At 42.0% G+C, this 19,549-nt stretch overlaps 3 protein-coding genes across 3 annotated transcripts; all 3 read left to right on the top strand.

Annotated features, from left to right (window-relative positions):
• The first annotated feature begins 417 nt into the window (after window positions 1–417).
• Window positions 418–7,615, top strand: rab3da (RAB3D, member RAS oncogene family, a). The gene is made up of 5 exons (XM_076729679.1): window positions 418–554; window positions 2,946–3,179; window positions 5,758–5,876; window positions 6,347–6,471; window positions 6,577–7,615. The coding sequence occupies exons 2-5, from the start codon at window positions 2,946–2,948 to the stop codon at window positions 6,762–6,764; spliced, it is 666 nt and encodes a 221-aa protein (XP_076585794.1). The 5' UTR covers window positions 418–554; the 3' UTR covers window positions 6,765–7,615.
• Window positions 7,616–9,545: 1,930 nt separating this feature from the next.
• LOC143319886 (tetraspanin-1-like) lies at window positions 9,546–13,368 on the top strand. Its single transcript, XM_076729138.1, has 7 exons — window positions 9,546–9,602; window positions 10,300–10,518; window positions 10,789–10,863; window positions 10,986–11,099; window positions 11,402–11,539; window positions 11,660–11,752; window positions 12,615–13,368. Exons 1-7 carry the CDS (start codon window positions 9,546–9,548, stop codon window positions 12,669–12,671), a joined length of 753 nt encoding a protein of 250 aa, XP_076585253.1. The 3' UTR covers window positions 12,672–13,368.
• A 3,633-nt stretch (window positions 13,369–17,001) lies between these two features.
• Window positions 17,002–18,110, top strand: dand5 (DAN domain family, member 5). The gene is made up of 2 exons (XM_076727556.1): window positions 17,002–17,484; window positions 17,811–18,110. The coding sequence occupies exons 1-2, from the start codon at window positions 17,002–17,004 to the stop codon at window positions 18,108–18,110; spliced, it is 783 nt and encodes a 260-aa protein (XP_076583671.1).
• The last annotated feature ends 1,439 nt before the right edge of the window (window positions 18,111–19,549 follow it).

The raw sequence follows: 19,549 nt of genomic DNA, 5'->3' as shown, positions 1-19,549 counted from the left end.
GTTTAATGCCATGATATATACTGAAGATATTTGGTTTCAAATCAAGCAATTCAATTTCCTGACAACTGCAGTCTCAACTACCTGAAGTAATGAAAAGCTTAATGAGAAGTCAGAAAAAATGTTAGTTACAGCTCTACATATTAATATAATAATAAATAAGCAATACTATTCATGTGCATAAATAGTATAGTATAGCAACAGCCACTGTAGCTCTGAACATCACAGTAATCACATACAATGCAAATCAAAACAATGACAACTCAATTTGCATAATCAAATACCTCCAAATGTGTTAAACATGTTTCTCATAAGTTTAACAAACAAGTGGTTTTATTTTGAAAGTCATCACAGGAAGTGCCCAGCACATATTCTGGTTAACTTAACGGTGGCTGCAAGGTGGGTGTCCCGGTGACAGGCACATGCATAGTCTGGAGATCCGGGAGCGGAGTGTCTGAGGAGGAGCGCCCGACAGCAGCGCACACCCATCGGCTTTCAGGCAGAGGTGGAGGAGCGCGGGGAGGCCGGAGGGGACGGAGTCATAAACAACACCCACGGTAAGCTACATCCAGTATTTCCAGCCACGGCGGAGGGTTTGTTTTAATGTCATCAGGTTGGAGTGGAGCTACCGTATGGAAGGGCCGTGTAGGCAAATTAGTCTGTGAGTACGTGTCAGCCTCTCAGAATATGGACTCTGATATTTGTAGTATTGGTGTGTGCAAAATAGTTAGATTAATTCAAAGTGTCGACAGGTGTCATGATCCCATGTGTCCGCATACAAACAGCAGCCTGGTCTGGCGAAGTGCTCAACCCATATCCATGATCCAGTTCCTCTACTTCAGCTACTGTAGACCAGATGTCAACATCTGCTCTTCACTCATATCAGGTGTTGTGACGCTGTTGCTTTCAAGCGAGGTGACCTGTTTTCTTCTGCTAAAAGAAACGCACACAGCCTTAAAAAACAAACAAACAAACAAACAAAAAAACAGTTTGCACCTATTACCATACTGGTGTGTGTGCGCATGCGTGGATGCGCGCACGCCGGCCAGTTCCTCTTTACGGTCTTGGAAGCGTTTATGCTGAGCTGGTCTCCTGAGAGATTCTCAGCAATCAGGGAGGAGTATAGGAGGGTGGAGGCGGGGGTGGAGGGGGATGAGTGGATGAATGGATGGTCCAGCCTATGGCGCAGAGAGATGGAGGGAGGAGAGGGTGACATATGGATGGATGATGACAGGAGGGATGCATAGATGGATGAATACGAGAGAGAGTAAAGGAAGATAAATGTGTGTATGTGTGTGTGTTTAAATGGGAGTGTCAGCGGGTCGATGAATGGTCAGATGGGTGATGGATGAAACCAACAGGGAGGGAGGAGAATCTATCGCCCCTCGCCCACCACTCAGCATCCTCTGATCCCATAAGTTTTGTAACGTGACTCCAGGTGACAAATGACCAGAGAGAGCAGTGGGTGACTGATATGGGGGGGGGGGGCAGTGGAGGGAGCACGCCCTGGCTGTGATTCACAGCACGGCGACAATAGCTAAGAGGGATGAGGGAGGAAGACCATTTTTAACAACACTTACATTTACCAACATCAACATCTGCTCAGCTCTCAGCGAGGACAGATTGCAGGCATGTGAGCGCGAACCTGAATTCTCAAATAGCTGAGATTCCTCATTGTCAGCATTTGAACACAGGAGCACATCCAACTCCACAATCTTTAAAGAAGCCAGTATCGGCCAGGGAGGCCGGTGACGGAGCCAAATCATACTCATGTATGATATCAAATGCTAACTCCAAGATTTTTCTGCTATCAGTTCTTCAGCTGCATGTTCTCACCAGCGTAAGCGCTTTATCAGCTCTGCAAATACTTGACATACTTGTTGCATGTTGCAAATAGTTCAGTTCAACTTTATTGCCATTATACTAATGCTCAGGTATCTCAGTCATGGTAGAACATACAATACATACGACAGTGCAACATATCAGTGCAGGGCAACAATAAACAATTGTAGAATTGTATTGCATCATGTAGGTATGTGGTAGTGTGTATGGTGTAGCCTCTGTATACCAGATGGGAGCCAGTAAGCTGCAGTGAACCCACGGTGAGAGAGTGCAGTGCAGCAGTAGACAGTGTATCAATCTGTGCCAGTGGAGTGTGGATAATAATGGATAAATAAATAATTTAATACAATGAAATATTGTCTGAGTTCTGCACCCTTCCAATAAGGCTGCAACTAACGATTATTTTCATGATCAATTCATCTGTTACTTTCTCAATTAACTGATTGATCGTTTTATCTATAGCATGCCCGAATCTGGTGAAAAATTCCCCTCACATTTTTCTAAAGCCAGAGATTACGTCATCAAAGTGCTTTTGTTTGACTGTAGTCCAAAATCCAACGATATTCAGTTAATAATCACAAGAGACAAAAGACAAGAAGCAAGTGATCACAATTTAGAAGCTGCAGATCTGAAAAAATTACTTTAAAATCATATCAAAATAAACTATAAAAAGATTATCTGGAGAAACAATTATCAAAACATTTTTTTCTGTTTTTGACCAATCAGGTAATCAACAATCTTTTCCAGCTTTTGTTCTTTATTGGCGTACAATATGTCATGTACGACTCAGCAAAATAGAAAGAAGCAGACACAATAGTGGTTAATCCTGAACGAATGTACTTGGATATTGGCGCGGTGCAGCATGCTAACCTGTGGTTACATGTTTGCCCTTAAAGCCTCACTGTGTGTCATGCATCTACAGTCTGCTGCTGCCAGGAGTGAAGCTTGCATGTTTCCTGGTGTACTGCTGTTTCTGACGGTCATTTCCATCATCAGTTGCTCTGCTGAGTATTTAGTTTTTTAATGGATGAAACTTGCTTATGAATGACTTTCACAGTCTGTGACAGACCATCCTCTTCCTCCTCTTGTCTTTCTTCATTTCACAGATGGCTCTAGCCAGAGATTCAGGGGCCGGTCAGGAGCAGAGGGATGCAGCCGACCAAAACTTTGACTACATGTTTAAGCTGCTGATCATCGGGAACAGCAGCGTGGGAAAGACCTCCTTCCTGTTCCGCTATGCAGACGACTCCTTCACTTCAGCCTTCGTCAGCACAGTGGGCATCGACTTCAAAGTCAAGACCATCTACAGGAGCGACAAGAGGGTCAAACTTCAGATCTGGGTGAGATGGAAGGATGCACTTAAACACTTGGTGTAAAGGATTTTAACTGGCTGCAGGTATATGGTCCAATAGAACTTGTCCAATGTCTTTGTACTGTGTTGCTTGGCACATTGTTCTGGCATGGACATGAATCTCAGAGCAAAGCTAATAAAAAAAATCCTTTACTCTCCTTCACCTTCCTGCTTTCAAACTGTTTACATGAGCGTTTGTCCTCTGCAGCAGGAAGAAAGAGTGGAAGTCTGGCAGATAAGACCAGTGCAAACTGAGGTGTGCTCAGTGTTACAGTTTGACCAGCTTCACACACAGAGTGCTCAGTTTAAAGGTTTAATTTCTGTCATTTTGTTTCACCACCACTGTGATATTTTTTATGTAACACTCCCAGTGACGGTTTGTTTTTTAAGTGACCTCACAAGTGGCAGACAGCCTAGAAAAAAATTTGAATTAGCCACCTTGTTGGTCCTCAGTTTATATTTTCTTCAGACTAATTTATGTCAGCCAGGGGAAGGTTCTGTTAGACCAAAGCCACATATCTGCACACAGACACTTGTAGGAGTGATGTGGGTCACAAAGTGGAGTGCAACATTCATATTTTTGCATAGGAGGTGCTAGTATTTGCACATCTTTACTGCATATTTGACTATGTTCATGCCCCTGAAAAGTGGACTTTTTCTGTAATTTTCATGTTTGTACAATGGACAACAACACAGAGACCATGACGTACAAAAACCCTGCATTTAAACCCAGATTCATCTAATTATAGCTTAGCTTGGTTAGCACAGAATTAGTCACCTCTGCCATTCATTACAAGGGATTGTTGTGATGTTTAATGGCCTTTAACAAATTTATTTATCTAAAATGAATGAATAAATGAATAAAAATGTACAAATAAAATCAATTTCACGGCAGATTTTACCAACTATTTCATGTATCAAACTGTCAAAATTGTCCCACTAAATGAAAAAAGCTATGTATGGATCACACTTTCCTGTACTGAAGCATTATTTTCTCAATGGTGCTCAAGTATTCTGAAAAAGAGGCTATGGGGTATCAAACCTCCAAGAAACCCAACACACTGATGATTATTTTACCATTCAGTTCAATGAGGATAATGAAAAGAACCACAAATCTCTGTGTTCCCCACCTCTTGACAAAAACAAGGCCGAGAATTACAGAAATTCGCCTAGTTGAGTTTGTTTAATAGGATTAAGGGTGACGTTAGCCTACAGCAGAAGAGCTGTGACAGTCGCATCACTGAGGTCTAAAGAGCCTCCTCGTAACTTCCAGTAGAAAGCTCTGGAAGCCTTTTCATTCCCCACACCAGATGAAAAATATACTGGTTTGACGGACAATATATCAGCCAAACTGAGTCTGAAACACTGCAGTCTCTCTCATGCCAGAACTGTAATTTACTTGAGGAAATTAACAGCATTTCCCCCTAAAATACAGCCTCAACCAAAGGCAGAGTGAGCAGTGCTTTTGAAGGCGTTGTTACACAACGCAGACTGTTTATCCTCACCGCATTCCCTCGTTTGCACTCTTACACGCTGCTGCCTGTCATGGATGTGGCGTAAACTAATTTCTCACACTGTGAAGTTAATGACAGTTGATGTTTAACATCGTCCCCAGACGGCAGGGTTCATGAAAGATGCATGGCTTTGAGCTGCCAGAACTGAATGTGCTTACTGTGCAGACTGACACCCAGGACAGATCTGTTACTGAATGTTAGTGGAAGGCGAGGACTCACCCACAGCACGGCTGTTAGATGAAAGTCATAAATCTTCTTTTTTTTAAAATCTTAATATATATTTAGCATAGCACGCCTTCTCTGCTCAGTTAAACAATGATGCAGTTGCTTACTTTTCCACCAGGAAGGAAAATGTCTGCTGAGCAACTTGAATGGGTTTCATGGGGCCATTACAACTCATTTTGTACAACCCAGCACCAGAGTCAGAGATGGTGATAACATCTGCACAGTATGACCCCTTTAACATACACAGCAGGTCACTAAATCTCCGTCCTCAGAGTGCATGATGTTAATATTGCACCTGACAGCTGCTGGCCTTCATGGGGGGAGATCTATCACGTGAATCAATTAAAGTCTTCTTCCTTGGTGCAGTTTAAATGTGTCCTCGTCAGAAGTGTCTTTTCATGCTTATACAGTTTTCCCACGATCAGACAAGAACACGAAGAAGAAAAATAACATCCCCCAAACTTATTTTCATCCCTTAAGGCAGAGAGCACATCCTGGTGTATTTACAGGGTGTGCCGGCAATCAACACATGACGAGAGGGATTAACATCTGCTGCAGGAGAGTTAATGATTCACAGTTTCCTCTCAGGAAAACCAGGTTAACCATTTGTTTTCTTCTGTCAGGGATCTTTTTGCATTTTCACTTTTCGCGTTTGTTTTTATAGTTGATCTCGATCATTGTACTGTACTGTATGTGTTGGAGCCCCTGCTGGAGCATAGTATCCGTGGTCACACCGTGCCCATGAGACTGAGATGTGGTTTGAACGATTAAAGTCTCTGATGCCCAAAAAGACCCAGAATTTCTCAGGTGTGTGTCGTGTCTTCACAGGACACAGCAGGGCAGGAGCGCTACCGGACCATCACCACAGCTTACTACAGGGGAGCCATGGGATTCCTGCTGATGTACGACATCACAAGCCAGGAGTCGTTCTGTGCTGTGCAGGACTGGTGGGTAGACCCCCAGAAGTAATGTCAAACCTTCGTGTATAGGTGTCCAATAGGTGGAGACATTTCTGAAGCTGCATGTTGTCCCATGAAGAAAAGTTGCAAATAAGCATAGTTGCAGTAAAAAAGTTGTTCTTATAATTTAAAAAAGATTTCCCTGGAACTCACAGGTCTAATTTCTCCACAATGTCTGTAAACAGATATCTGCATATAAGAGCATGTTCTGTAGTAAGAGACGAGGTTCGATTTCATGTTTGGAGAGTTCTAATCTCTAGATGCACATGTTTGTTTGATTAGCCGAAATGTCAAGTTGCTGTTGAATTTGAAAGACGTATGAAGGAGTCTTTACCTGGATGTCTGTTATCTGTTGTCTGACGCATGAACAAGTAATAAGCGTTTTAATGTCACAACTGTATGACAACGAGCTAATTTTAACTACTTCTACTTGAAAATGTTTTGTTGGTGATTCCCAGGGCAACCCAGATCAAGACGTACTCATGGGGCAACGCTCAAGTGGCACTGGTAGGCAATAAGCTGGACTTGGAAGAAGACAGGCAGGTCCCCACTGAAGATGCCAAAAGACTGGCTACAGAGCTCGGTCAGCACACGCACACACACACACACACACACACACACACACACACACACAAACTTTCATCGTAAGCTCACTCATAACTCTTCTTTGTCTCTCTGCCCTCTCCAGGCTTCCAGTTCTTCGAGGCCAGCGCCAAGGACAACATCAACGTGAAGCAGGTTTTTGACAAGCTGGTGGACGCTATCTGTGAGAAGATGAACGAGAGCCCCAACGGAGACGCCAGTCCGTCAGCCAGTAACAAGGGAGCCGACCTGAGGGAGATGCCCCGCAGCAGCCAGGGTGGCTGTGCATGCTGATAGCTCGCAGTGGAAATTCATGTTTTCACAGTCACACACAGATTATCATTCTGAATGTACTTTATGTTACTGCAATACTATCATGGACGCTTGGCTCCTTTCTTCTTGTCATTTGATCTTTTCCCAACTTGGTGGCAACTCTTCATCATAATTTGAATGTGACTGTTACACCGAGATGCCAAAGAGCTGCACTGAGCAGCTGTGCCTTTTTCCCGACGCCTCTTCTTTACTCCTTGTCTGGTGGCTGAGCAGAACCTGTTGCAGGTGAGTGAAAGGCAATGAACTGAATCAGCATGGCATGAGAATCACTGTGATTTACTTGAGTCATGCTGCCCCCTAGTGGGCATTGCATGAAAATGCATCACTGTGACTTGTAGCTGAATCCTGTGAACTTGTCCCATGTGACCCTGCTGAGGAGGAAGTGCTCACCCGTCAGTGCAAAAGTCAAACATAGCTGTGGTCAAACTGAAAGGTGCTGCATCATTCCAGGTTTCTGTGCGTAGTCCAGACTTGTTATTACTGTTTTGGGGGGATATTCTCATTTACTTTTAATTTATATTTTTCTTTTTCTTTTTTTTTTCTTTTTGTACATTTAACAGTTAATGTTGGTTCAGTATGTCCTTTTCCAAGTTTGTCCCTCTAAAAGTTGAGATTAAAGGATGTAGATCAATACGTTTTGTCTGTTGGTTTTCATTTGTGCAAATTATGTTTCTGTATGAAGCAGCTCTTCTAAATAATAGGAACATACTGACACAGTGTTGACATTAATAATTAATCACTCACTCCATCTTTTCCCGAAAGTGTTTTATGATTCATTACAAAATAAAACACACAAGTTTGTGATTATTCCCAACATTATGTAATTCCTTGACCTTCCTTCTGTTGAACCTTGCATTAGCTCTGAATAATCAATACTTGACGTGATATCTGAGCAGATATCATGTTCACATGGTCACAGCACTCTGGCCGTGAATTTGGCCATAAAGTTCCTTGTCATAGAGATTCTCTGCTATTATTGAAAAGGACTTTGGACACCAGGAAATGTTTCTTTCTTATCCAAAACAATGGCAGTGACGTGTAGGCCATGAACTCCCCTTTCCCCCTATCTGTGTGTGTGTGTGGGGGGGGGGGGGGGGGGGGGGGATGTGTGAGAAGATAAAGGGACATGTGAGCGTCTCATGAGCAGACACTCCTGATTGATCAGACCTCAGCGGACAGACAGACTTTACTGCAGGTAGGAGCTTCATGGTTTTTCATACTTTTAATCAACCATGTGCTAAAAACCTTTTACTTTGAACGAGACTCACCTAAAAACACAACAGCCAGTGAGCATAGGACATGGTTGGGTGCATTTTAGTTTGAAGTTTGAAAATTAACATTTCCCTCATAACCAGAGTGTTACCGTACAAAGCAAGTTAGTTTAGATTAGATTCAACTTTATTGTCATCGTCAGAGTGCAGCACAGAGACGACGAAATGTGGTTTAGCATCTAACCAGAAGTGTAAATACTCATAATATCCAAAATATAAATACATACAAGTGGTGCAATTCCAACCTGATGCCCATTGCTCAGTAATGTCTGAGTACCTGTCAGATTTAAATGGGCTAAATTGTAAGATTAACACATATTATAACTACCAACAGGCTGAACATGCTAAATATCATCCAGCTCCTCTTTAACAGTGTACTTAAAAAAACAAAGAACATGGCTGTGCCCAGCAGAGGAAACGACCTCCTTTAGCAGTTCCATTGATGATGTAGAAACTTTAACAGTTTCTTCCATTGAAAACTGTATTTGTCCTGTTTTGCTTCTTCAAGGCAATAAACAGCATGAAAGTTAGGTCGTCAAAGCAGGTTCCCACCGACTGTTCCAGTTAAAGCAGCAATAAGGAAGAAATCAAAGGGTCAGTAACTGTCAAAGGGAGCTCATAAGACTGACGCAGAGAAGAGATAGAAACAAGGTTGAGGATAACATAAGTGTTTTATGGTTCTTCCTGGCTACTTGCAGTGTGGCTGCCAGTAAGCTGATGACATACCTCGGCTTTACAATTAACTATGAGCTCATCATAACACATCTGACTACCTGGAGGTAGATAATGAGGACACGTCCATGGCAATAAAACTGACTCAACTTTTCTTTACAACTCTTTCAACGGTGTACAAAGAACAGTTTTAGTCTCTACTAATATAGATGTGGGTTATAATTTTACGGTAAATGGGTGCCACAGTACTATAAACCTACTTCTACATTTTTACAATGTAGAGTATGGAAGTTCAGAACTGGAGGAAGTGAATTTTTCCCCTCCGCACCAGATGGACTCCTGTGTGTTTAGAGGAAACCTGCAAATGTGTCAAGTGACTCAAATGTGTGCTTGATAATCCTTTTAATAACTCGAAGGCGAGGCAAAATGAAAAATAAAGTGTGGTTAAGAACGAACACCTCCTCACACAAATCAACCGAAACCTTGAATTACATCAGCACGAAAACCTTGTTATTTATTTAGAGGAGATTAAGACCCCTTCTGTTCCTGCCAGTGGCCGTGGTTAATATATAACCAAAGCAAATTTGACCCGTGCTGGTGCCTGCTTGTGTGGTGAGCCATTCCTATATCACTGATTTTCCTGTGAGGGGTAAAATACAAAGTTCTCCATTTGTTCAAAATCCCCTAAGCTGCAAATAAGGCAGATTAGACTAATTACACTGTCATTTAGCGAGCAGCTGAACTAACAAACTTTTCTGTTCTTTATTTTTTTACAGTGTGGAGAAAGAAATCTGCCAAGATGTGTTGCTCCAGCTTTCTCAAAATTATGATGTTTATCTTCAATGGCGCCATCTTTGTACGTTGGAATAATGACTAAATTTCTATTTCTGTTGTCAGTTTGTCCCACAGTGAAACAGACCAGACAGAGCAGGTGCTAAACCTGGAAAATAAAAGCAGCTGTGTAGCTTACTTCCTGTTTTGGAAAATACACTTTTGGAAAGAGCTAGCCTGTCCCAAGGTGACAAAATCCAAGCACCTCTAGAGCTAATTAACAAATCACTCCGCTGTCACTGCTCCCAGCCAAGACCAACACGTAACCCACAGCAAAACCATAACCTGTTTGGATTAAACAAACAAGATGTGACGTATTAATTAGTGAACTTCAGGGGTGCTGGTAGGAGGGTTTTGCTACTGTTAAATTTAGCCAGGTTGGCTGCTGCACCCTGTTTATAGTCTTTATGCTAAGCTAAGCTAACCTGTCGCTCAGACGTGAGGGTGATATCAACCATCTCATCTAAGACTTGGCTAATGAGCTAATGAGCATATTTCCAAAAATGGTGAACTATTCTTGTTAGTTCCAGCAAATTTCTCTGTCTTTTATATTACAGTTCAGCCTGACAGCAGTTTCTCTTTGCTACTGCCTGATTGTAAATGAAGTAACTCCTTTCATCATGTCACCTGTCTGTACTGTGTCTTTTCAGTATTTAACCATTATTTCTTTAATGCCACGTCCATTCTCTCTCTGTGCTGTTTGATGCTCACCCATCGTGCAGTTGGCAGGTGCAGCCATCCTGGGCGTGGGAGTGTGGGTGAGGGTGGACAGTAGTTCTGTGTTGGATTTACTGGATCAAGACGCTGACGAGGATTCAAATGGGTTAGAGCAGCTTTACACCGTCAGCTACGTGCTCATAGCCATCGGCGCCGTGCTGCTGATCATTGGCTTCCTGGGCTGCTGTGGAGCTGTGAGGGAGAGCAAGTGTATGCTGATGACGGTGAGCCATGTTTGATAAGTTGAATAATCAGATTTTTTCTCAACAGAGAAGGTAAGAACAATGCCTTCTCATTCAGTGCTGTTATGATGGGAAGCTGTTAAATATTTTAGCATGCAGCTTTCAGGTTTGATCCCAGCAGTAATTACTCGCTTTCGTCAAACTCAACATCTTCTCAAATGTTCTTTGTCCAGGACTGCTAATCACGCTTTTTTTTTTTTTATTGATCCAGTGAGAATTTTACAGTGCCGTTTATCATGTCTCCCCATTCAGTTCTTCAGTATTGTGCTGATTATCTTCCTCATCGAGGTTGCAGGAGCTGTGGTGCTCTTTGTCTTCAAAGATTTGGTAAGAGGCTCTCAGAACCAAAATATGATAATTACCAGTGGTCAGATTTAACATCGTGAAAAAACCTGAAGAACTTTGTTAAAATGGACCAAGTACAATGACTGTCAACTTGTCCTTCTCAGGCTGGTGAACTTCTTCAGGATGTGCGGCAGAAAATTAGAGATAACATTGAAAAAAGGTATGGGGATGAAGAAGACGACAGTCTGACCACTGGCTGGAACTCCACCATGGAGCGGGTATTGTATTTTCAACTTCTTTTTAAGAAAATATTTCAGTCCTGAGAGAGACACATCTCTTTGGTCACTGGCAGTCATTTGATCCTGAGCACAGCTTATTCACATTTATTTGATTTCTTGATTTGCATACTCTTGCTTGCGTTGTTAAATGAACGATAACCCCATATTGATGACCAAAACTGTCTTCTTCGAACCAAATTTCATGCATATGTGTAAAAAAGTAAAACCCAACTCTTTCTCTAAGAGTTAGGTTCAGCATCACAACTGTTTTAATTAAGATTTGGGTTTTGGTTTCATTCTAGCTTCAGTGCTGTGGAATCAACAACTACACAGATTTTATTCGCTCCCCTTTTTACTTACAAGAAGGTGTTTTTCCGACACAATGTTGCAATGGAACCAACAGCGAGGATTCATGCAGTCTACAGGGTGCACAGGAGTCGGTATGAGACCAAGATTCTTTTGGTTTAACTTCATGCATGTTAGCGACAAAACAAATATTGCTGATGAAGTGCAACACAGCTGTTCTTTATCTTTGCTTAAACCAGTTGTTTCTCTTCCAGGATGTTGTTGGCTGCTTTGACAAGCTGGTGCAGCTGATCAAAGACAATGCTGTGATTATTGCAGGTGTGGCTCTGGGAATCGCTGCTCTTGAGGTAAAGAAAAGCCTGTCAAACAGCCCGTTGCTTTACATGTTCTTCGCACCAGTCTAGAAGAGTGCTGCTTACTTTGGCGACATACAGTAGTTGTGTGGCCTTGAGTGCCATTTGAGTGAAAAATCTTACAAACTGTCATTTTACTTTATCTCTAATATTGTCTTGATAAGTCTGCCATAGTATTATTATTATTATTATTATTATTATTAATAATAATAATAATAATAATAATAATAATAATAATAATAATATCAATAATAATATCAATAATAATTATTATTATTATTATTATTATTATTATTATTATTATTATTATTATTATATGTTATAATACTTGTATTACATACGTATTACATAACATATTATGACCTTCAAAGTGGCTAAAATAGATATTTTTATGTGGACACAAACAAACCACATGACTGATAATGATGCTCTGTAACTGCTGGATGAGTAAATAAGCAACTGTTTGCAACTTAAAATGTGAGGATATGTCAATGTTGCATTCACTATTTGTTTCCACGGCCCCAAAGTGGCCCAAATATCTCAGAGATGAAGTTAAAGTAGTTTTATTTTTGGAAAACAAATATATTTCTTGTGGAGCAAAACATGAAAATGTCAAAAAAAAAAAATATATTCTGATTCAGATTTTTGAGTTTCATTGCTTGTTATGTGACTTTGAGGCCACGAAGGATCACTCGAACCCATAATTTGTCCTGCTAACACAATGCAGTAAAATTTAAGAGGATGGTCCAGTAGGCTTTTATCATCCCATGAAGCCTGAATTTGGGCTGCCTTTTGTCCTGATATTTTAATTTATAGTGCATTGAGCTGATTTGTTGATGAACTGTTGTCTTTCCAGATTGCTGCCATGGTGGTTTCGATGGTTCTCTACTGCCGGATTGGCAACAAGGCATAACATTTGCTGTTTGGGATGAGATAACATTGTAATTGGTGTAGACACTTTACTTGTGTTCAGTTTTCTATGTATGATTTTTCATTTTTTTAGCTCTACATGCAGTATTGGCATGTAATCAAAGCTGGAGAGGTAACCACTAGAGCTGATGTGGTCTCAGTTTCAAAATTGTATGTGCACACATTTATCCTGTGTTTTATTTATGGTTTAAGAAGGGCTATCAGGTGACTTTGTATGTGCTGATACATATAGTTAGTTAGTGATATGTAATGATGCACAGCGCAGGAAGAATCTGTATCTGTAAGTTGTAGCAAATGTTTACTTCAGTAATATGAAAAATTTATTTTTGTATCTTTGATCATGTTGAAAGAAAGAATATCAAGATCTTGACATTTTATTTTTCTTTATAGCTTGATTCTGGTCTTCTTATGCATATTTTCACAGGCATGTTTTCATGTGTTAAACTGGCAAACATGTAACATCTTAGGTCTATCAAGATTAACAGTAAAACCATGTCAGAAAATAATTAACAAATGGATAAAATGGCTTCTAGACTGAACAAAGCGTGAAAAATGAAGCACCACATGGGAGAATTCAAACTGTGAGTGGATGGTCATTCCACAAAAAGTTGATTTAAAATAAGTGTTGCTGCGTTTGTCTGATCCTACACAACAACTGTCATTATTAAAGATAAGTGTGCAACACCAAGCAATCACACCATTGGAAAATATATTTCACCATCAAGAATAAAAGTTCTTTCACTCCATCTAGCTTCAATCATATGAGCATTAAAGCTGCAGTAGGCAAGATTGAGAAGGGAGGGAACTTAGCCTGAAAATTTGAACTCCGCTGCACTCATGCCCTCTAAGCCCCTCCTCCCTGCAGCGTCTGCGTGGTTGCCGTGACAACCAGTAACGTTAGCCATAGCATCGGAAACAAGCTAACTCTGTCCAGCCGCTACATCACAGCCGCTAACATACCGTACGCGCTGTGTTACTGGAACAATCACCATATTAGCTTTATGGTTATTTGCTGTCTCAGCCGTACATGCTGTTGTTGGCAGTGGCGGTATGGACAGTTTGTCCTTTGCGGGTGGCTGTTGCTCCACCTTAGCTTTCACCAGCCTCTTAACGCCGCTCACAGAGCTGTTTGACTGAGTGACAGCCGGCAGCATGAGATAAGAGCATGAGAGGGGGCGGTTCGCAGCATGTGAGTAGTGATTGACAGATGTCAGACAGTCCCTCAGATGCTCCTCTGGCTCTGATTGGTTGTTTTGTGTCGGGCGTGGTGGATTCTTGCAAATCACAGTAGGAGCAGTAGGTGGGACCAATTGAGCCGTTTTTTTTTTTTGTTTTTTTTTCACAGATTACATGTTTCATGTACTGCTGTCTGGGCATAGCGACAGTTTTAGCAAATATGACAAAAAAAATTACTTTCAGTTATGTTATAAGTTACCTACTGCAGCTTTAACCAATATTAAGTCCATACTACAAGAGGTTTGGGATGATTAAGCTTTACCTTCTGCAATTGAGACTACACTTGCTCTCCTCAGTGACTTCCTACACAACATGTAAAAATCCAGAACGAGTAAATATGTGCACAAAAGGATTTTTCTTTGCTAAACATCATATAATTGTGACACGTGATTACTTGTGTCAGACACAATCTGTGCAGATCCAGGAAGGAGCAGCAAGGCAGGTGTGGTGAGTCAACAGGATAACTCAGAAAAAACAGGCAAGGAAAAAAAAAAGACCAAGATCAAAGTACAAGGAGAGCTATGTGGCTGAGACAAGTGAGTACAACAATCTGGCAAAGGCTGGTGAGGAGATCCGGTTTGTATCCTGGTGATTGTGGATTGGCTGCAGCTGTGGCGGCTGATTGGCAGAGGGAGCAGGTGTAGGTGAACCCTGATTGAGGAAGAACCACCCATTTCCCACACACACACACACACACACACACACACACACACACACACAAAGGGACGAGGAGGCAGAGGCTTCCTCAGACTTTCTGCTGCTACTGTGGCCAAACAAATCTGTGATTGTAGGTTTTTCCAACATCATGAGCACAGCATCAGCCAATGAATAGATAATGTAAATCCAATCAACATCTCTCTGACCCACAGGCCCCCGTGTCAATGGATAGATCATGTCAATGTAACTAACAAACTAAGTCCAAAGTCCAAAGTCACCTGATAACAGTCCTTGTTAAAGCATAAATAAATCACACTATAAATGTGCACAGATACAATCAAGCAATCAATCAAGCAATCATTATGCTAAAGTACGATTTGATGGTTTAACAAAGGAAGAAAAAAGAATGACATGATGGCACCTCTAAAATGCAAAAATTCTGCTGCTAAAAGAAAACCAAAGATAACAAAGACAGAGAGCAGAAATCAGGACTCAGGTATGTGGCATGAGGTCGTTCACTGCGATAGAGTTTAAAGTTTTATTTCATAGTTCTCCCCCAAAGAAAATCTTGCTTGTGGTCCCTTGTGGTCTGGAGCTGGGCCTGCATGAGTTTATACAAGAGCTGTTGTTCAAATATTTGTTTACAGGCCAGCCCTTCATGGTTCTAGCCTCACAATTGCTTTTCATTTCATTTTTGTCAGCGCATGTTGAGTAAGAAAAGGAGTGAGTGAATTTATGGCCCTGATAGAAACATTTGTGTGATTTTGTTTTTCTTCCAATAACAAACAGACACACTTGCCTGTGTGTTGTGGGATACATCTTCAGTTTCTTGCTGCAAGTCCTACGTACAGTTAGCAAAGCTTATCGGGTTGGACCTCAGTAATAAATGTGGCTTGTTCAGAGCCTGCAGGATTGTGATCACTCATGGGCCCTGAGGGGGGAAGATGGGCGACCACATCCAGGTCCTGGGTGATTGTGTGGCGCATGTTCAGCCTGGTCTTCAGGTCTTTTGACAGATCCACCTTTGTGGGCCTTTCTCCTTCAGAGGATCCAACCCAAGAAGCAGGACACAGTCCACAAGGTCCACAGTTACCTGTACTGTAGTGTACTTTACACCATACATGCTATTTATCTGCTTTTATTGACTTTTTTCTCTGCTCTACACAGCAGCATAAGCAGTTGTGCATAAAATAAAACCAATTATCCTGAGAGGAAGAAGGTTTTTGACAAAGTTTTCAGTGTTTCCCAAAAGACATGCTTGAATAAACAGTTTCTAAATTGAGTGTCCCCTTTCTGAAAATAGGATTCCTCATAATTTTGAAGGCAGCATTTAAAGTGCCACATTGAACTGTGTTAAACTCCAGTGAGAAACTGAATCAAAATGCCATTCCAACAATTTCCAAAAAACATTTTTTAAAATGTCATCCACAGTTCACTAAGAAGGAGTCGCCTGAAATGGTGAGAGGGCAGTGGGGACAAGCAGGGGGGATAATACTTTGTAAACTCTGCCCTCTTGTGGAAAATTTTATTCTGCAGCTGGAGGAAGTGATATTCCCATATTAATACAAAGTCCATCCCCACATATTCTATGTTATGACTTACATTAAAGAGTTAGAACTACAGACCTCACCAACCAGTGTGTGAATGTTCATGGTCAGTGCAGATGAGCAAGTCTTCAGATAACAGACGGAGACTCATTTACTGTTACCATTCTTGCATCTATCTGGACCATAATGTTAAGCGGTGGGCGGGAAACAGACGCAGAGAAGAGGCAATGAGGAAAAGTGCCTCTTAACAAGGTCTCTATGAGAAAGTCAAACACCCTTTCTATTTTAACTTTGTGAGCCAGTCGGCCTTCAGCAGCCAGCGTGTGATCAGGTCACGGGCGACAGAGCGCACTGAAGTCTAATGGTGTAATGATGGGACGTTAAGGGAGAGGCTGAGGTCGTGCTTGTGGGAATAAATGGACAGGAGACGGCTTGTTTACACAGAGAGCATAAACTCATTATTGCTTTACAGACAAAGGTAATAAAAAAACACCTGCTGAATAAGAAGGGTTTTATTGTCAACTAGATAGCTTTCGTCTTTCTGTATCTATGCAATCAAGCCCAGATTTTTTTATGACCATGTTTCAAGGCTCACCTTGAAACTGAAATCCTCTCAGTCTGGCAGCTATCCACGACCTGGAGTTTAAAGCTTGGTGTGATGTCTGGTCTGGTGTGGGAATTGCAACACCTTCTTTGCATTATGACACAGGTGAGAACTGGCAGCAACCTATATAAAAGACTCCCTCCATCACACTGACCAAACACCGACAGCAAGGTTGCCATTTGGAACCTTGGACCAAACCACCAGACAAAGATTTTTAATTTCTTTTCTTTTGCTAACTTTTGTTTTGTAGTTACTTTTTGTGTGAGAGAATGGCTTTCCCTGTCAGCCTCGTCCTTTTGTCAGGTTGGACAGCTGTAGCTTTCACATTCCCTCACAATACTTTTGACAACATTGTGCAAAAGTCAAGGGTCGAATTTGAATCATCTGGCAGCAGACCAGACGAACCCGCCCAGGGAATAGTTAAGGTTGTCCAGCTGGACCCTCGTGCCCTGGCCCAGTCAGGGTTCCTCAGAAGGGGACTGACCCCCAGAGGAGCCCCGTCCCTGAGCTCCAGATTGTCCTTTCCTGCTTTCCTGTCTCACGGGCGTGCCGGTCCAGCCCCGGCCCTCAAGACCCCAGTGAGTCCACTGCGCCACCTGCACCCTAAAAGTCCCACTGAGATGGAGCTAAAGAAGAGTCAAAGCCTGCAGATGTGGCAGAGGGCCATAAATAAAGGAGAGAAGATGACCATGTCCCTGCCAGTCCACCTGAAGGACACCAAACAGACGTGCACTGTGGTCCCTTTCACTCAGGTAAGAGGCTAAGAAGATTTTCATGTCATGTGTTAAGGCAGGATTTTATGTCCTTTCTCTGCCAAAGAGATGTCTCTGTAGCACATTAAAAAGAGTGATTCTTGACACAGTCAAATAAAATATAGCAATGTTAATATAGCGATGGCAATAAGAGAGACGCCTGTTCACTCATAAAGCTCATTAAGGCTCTGGTGGAAGATTAGCTGCGATGGTGTGGAATTACATAAACACAAAGTGTTGATTTTTACACCTTCAGAGGCAAATTAAGACTGACAATATTGCTGTGATGTTTAGCCTATTCTTGCCCCTCTCTGTCATCCTAACAGCGTGTGACAGCCGACGGATGCGACACAGTAACGGTGCACAACAAGCTGTGTTTCGGCCAGTGCAGCTCCCTGTTTGTCCCATCCGAAGGGGAGTTTGCAGGGCCGGGTGCTGGGACGGGGGCCCTACACCAACGGGTCCCCTGCTCCCGCTGCGCCCCATCCAAAGCTCACACTGTGGCCGTGTCCCTGCGCTGTGGAGCTGAGATCCGGGAGAAGAGAGTCATGGTGGTGGAGGAGTGCAAGTGTGAGACGAGCCGCGAGGAAAAGAGTGCTGAGGCTGCAGCTTCCACACACCTGTAACTGTGATCACTTGATATGGACTATTGGTCATGAATTGTGTGATAATTAATCAGACACTTGTGATCAGTATTTACATATGTCGTTGTATGTGTATCTGTACGAGTCTGAATTTGTTATTCAGAGTAAAACTATTGTGGTGGTGGTCTTCCACCACTGATTGATGACAAAATGGCCTATATTTTGGTCATGCGATTCTCTCTTGCAACAGATGGAGCCGTTCATACTGGACTTTGAAAAATGTGTTTAGATTAATCTAAACTGAAATATTGTGTTCTGTAATATTGTCATTTAAATGTCCTATTTGTCCACATTCCTTTTGCCTGGAGCTGCTAAGTAGTTTTCTGCCAACACTGTTAGATTTACGAGTGCAATTTAGTTTGCATGCAAAGCTCAAGTAAAAACATGAAGAGCATTTGTTGTTTTTTTTTCCCACCCACTCTCGTATTCAAGCGTTCAAGTGTCAGCTCCTATATTTTATTAAAAAGCCATGTTCCGCCGACTTTTAGCACATAGCACTTACATCTGAAAGCACCAAACTAGAGAGCAAACGAGCTATTGAGCACGGGTACTTAGCAGTAAGCAAACATAATTGTTTCAGCATGGACCCCTGAATTATGTATAGGCACCACCTATTCTCATGCCCAATCTCTTTTCAGCGTAGTTGTGGGAATTTGAACATCCTTCACCACAGATGCACTTGAGCGAGTAGGCATGTGTGATTATGTGTGTATGTGCTTTTTTTTCGGTTAGGGCCCATAAAACCTATTATTCATTTATATCCTGGCACCTGGGCCTGGTAAAGTGAACTCATCCCACACATCCCTACATACATTCCCAGAGGAGCATAAAGAAGGGGGCTCTTTACGTTGCCTTGGCATGCTGTCAAAATGACTGTTTAGATGGCCATTTGCATTCACGTGGGCTTTCTGAAAAAGTGAATGCGTTCATTGCGCTACGGGGGTGCATTGAGTCCCTTGGATTCCATTAGCATGTGATTAACATCTTGGGTTGATGGCTATATTTTCCAAGATTGATGGGACAAATATTTGCCCTGGTCTTAACTATGAGGAATTAGGGGCCACTTTTAATCAGGCACTTGTTTTTTCCTAATATGCCGAAAGTGGAGAGGTTGGGAGGCTCATGCAGCCGCGCTGACAGTGATCAAATTCTCCTTTTCAAACTCTCATTCCTCATGGTGAAGAAGGTTGTCTGCAAATTGCCAGAATTTGAGTGATTCATAACTAAAACCACACTGTGCTTCATCATCCATCTCTGTCCTTGTACAATGGTGCACTTGCTATGTACGATAATCTACCCACTGTGCCGAGTGTGCGATGATGGTGGTGAAGGACGAATCATGATCTCACTATCTCGCTGTCTATTCTCTCCGAACACTGTACCTCTCTTCTTGCAATCTTTATTCTTTTTTCTGAAAAAAG

Source organism: Chaetodon auriga, chromosome 4, assembly GCF_051107435.1.
Source record: "Chaetodon auriga isolate fChaAug3 chromosome 4, fChaAug3.hap1, whole genome shotgun sequence".
In the NCBI taxonomy this organism is placed as follows: Eukaryota; Metazoa; Chordata; class Actinopteri; order Chaetodontiformes; family Chaetodontidae; genus Chaetodon; species Chaetodon auriga.
This window is presented reverse-complemented; position numbering and strand designations above follow the sequence as displayed.

Excerpts from the sequence above, each read along its gene's own strand:
- rab3da (XM_076729679.1), top strand. The coding sequence starts at position 2,946 with ATGGCTCTAGCCAGAGATTCAGGGGCCGGTCAGGAGCAGAGGGATGCA. Across the intron at positions 3,180-5,757 it reads GGGTCAAACTTCAGATCTGG|GACACAGCAGGGCAGGAGCG; the intron begins GTGAGATGGAAG and ends GTGTCTTCACAG. Across the intron at positions 6,472-6,576 it reads AAGACTGGCTACAGAGCTCG|GCTTCCAGTTCTTCGAGGCC; the intron begins GTCAGCACACGC and ends TGCCCTCTCCAG.
- LOC143319886 (XM_076729138.1), top strand. The coding sequence starts at position 9,546 with ATGTGTTGCTCCAGCTTTCTCAAAATTATGATGTTTATCTTCAATGGC. Across the intron at positions 10,864-10,985 it reads TCTTTGTCTTCAAAGATTTG|GCTGGTGAACTTCTTCAGGA; the intron begins GTAAGAGGCTCT and ends TGTCCTTCTCAG. Across the intron at positions 11,100-11,401 it reads GGAACTCCACCATGGAGCGG|CTTCAGTGCTGTGGAATCAA; the intron begins GTATTGTATTTT and ends GTTTCATTCTAG.
- dand5 (XM_076727556.1), top strand. The coding sequence starts at position 17,002 with ATGGCTTTCCCTGTCAGCCTCGTCCTTTTGTCAGGTTGGACAGCTGTA. Across the intron at positions 17,485-17,810 it reads CTGTGGTCCCTTTCACTCAG|CGTGTGACAGCCGACGGATG; the intron begins GTAAGAGGCTAA and ends TCATCCTAACAG.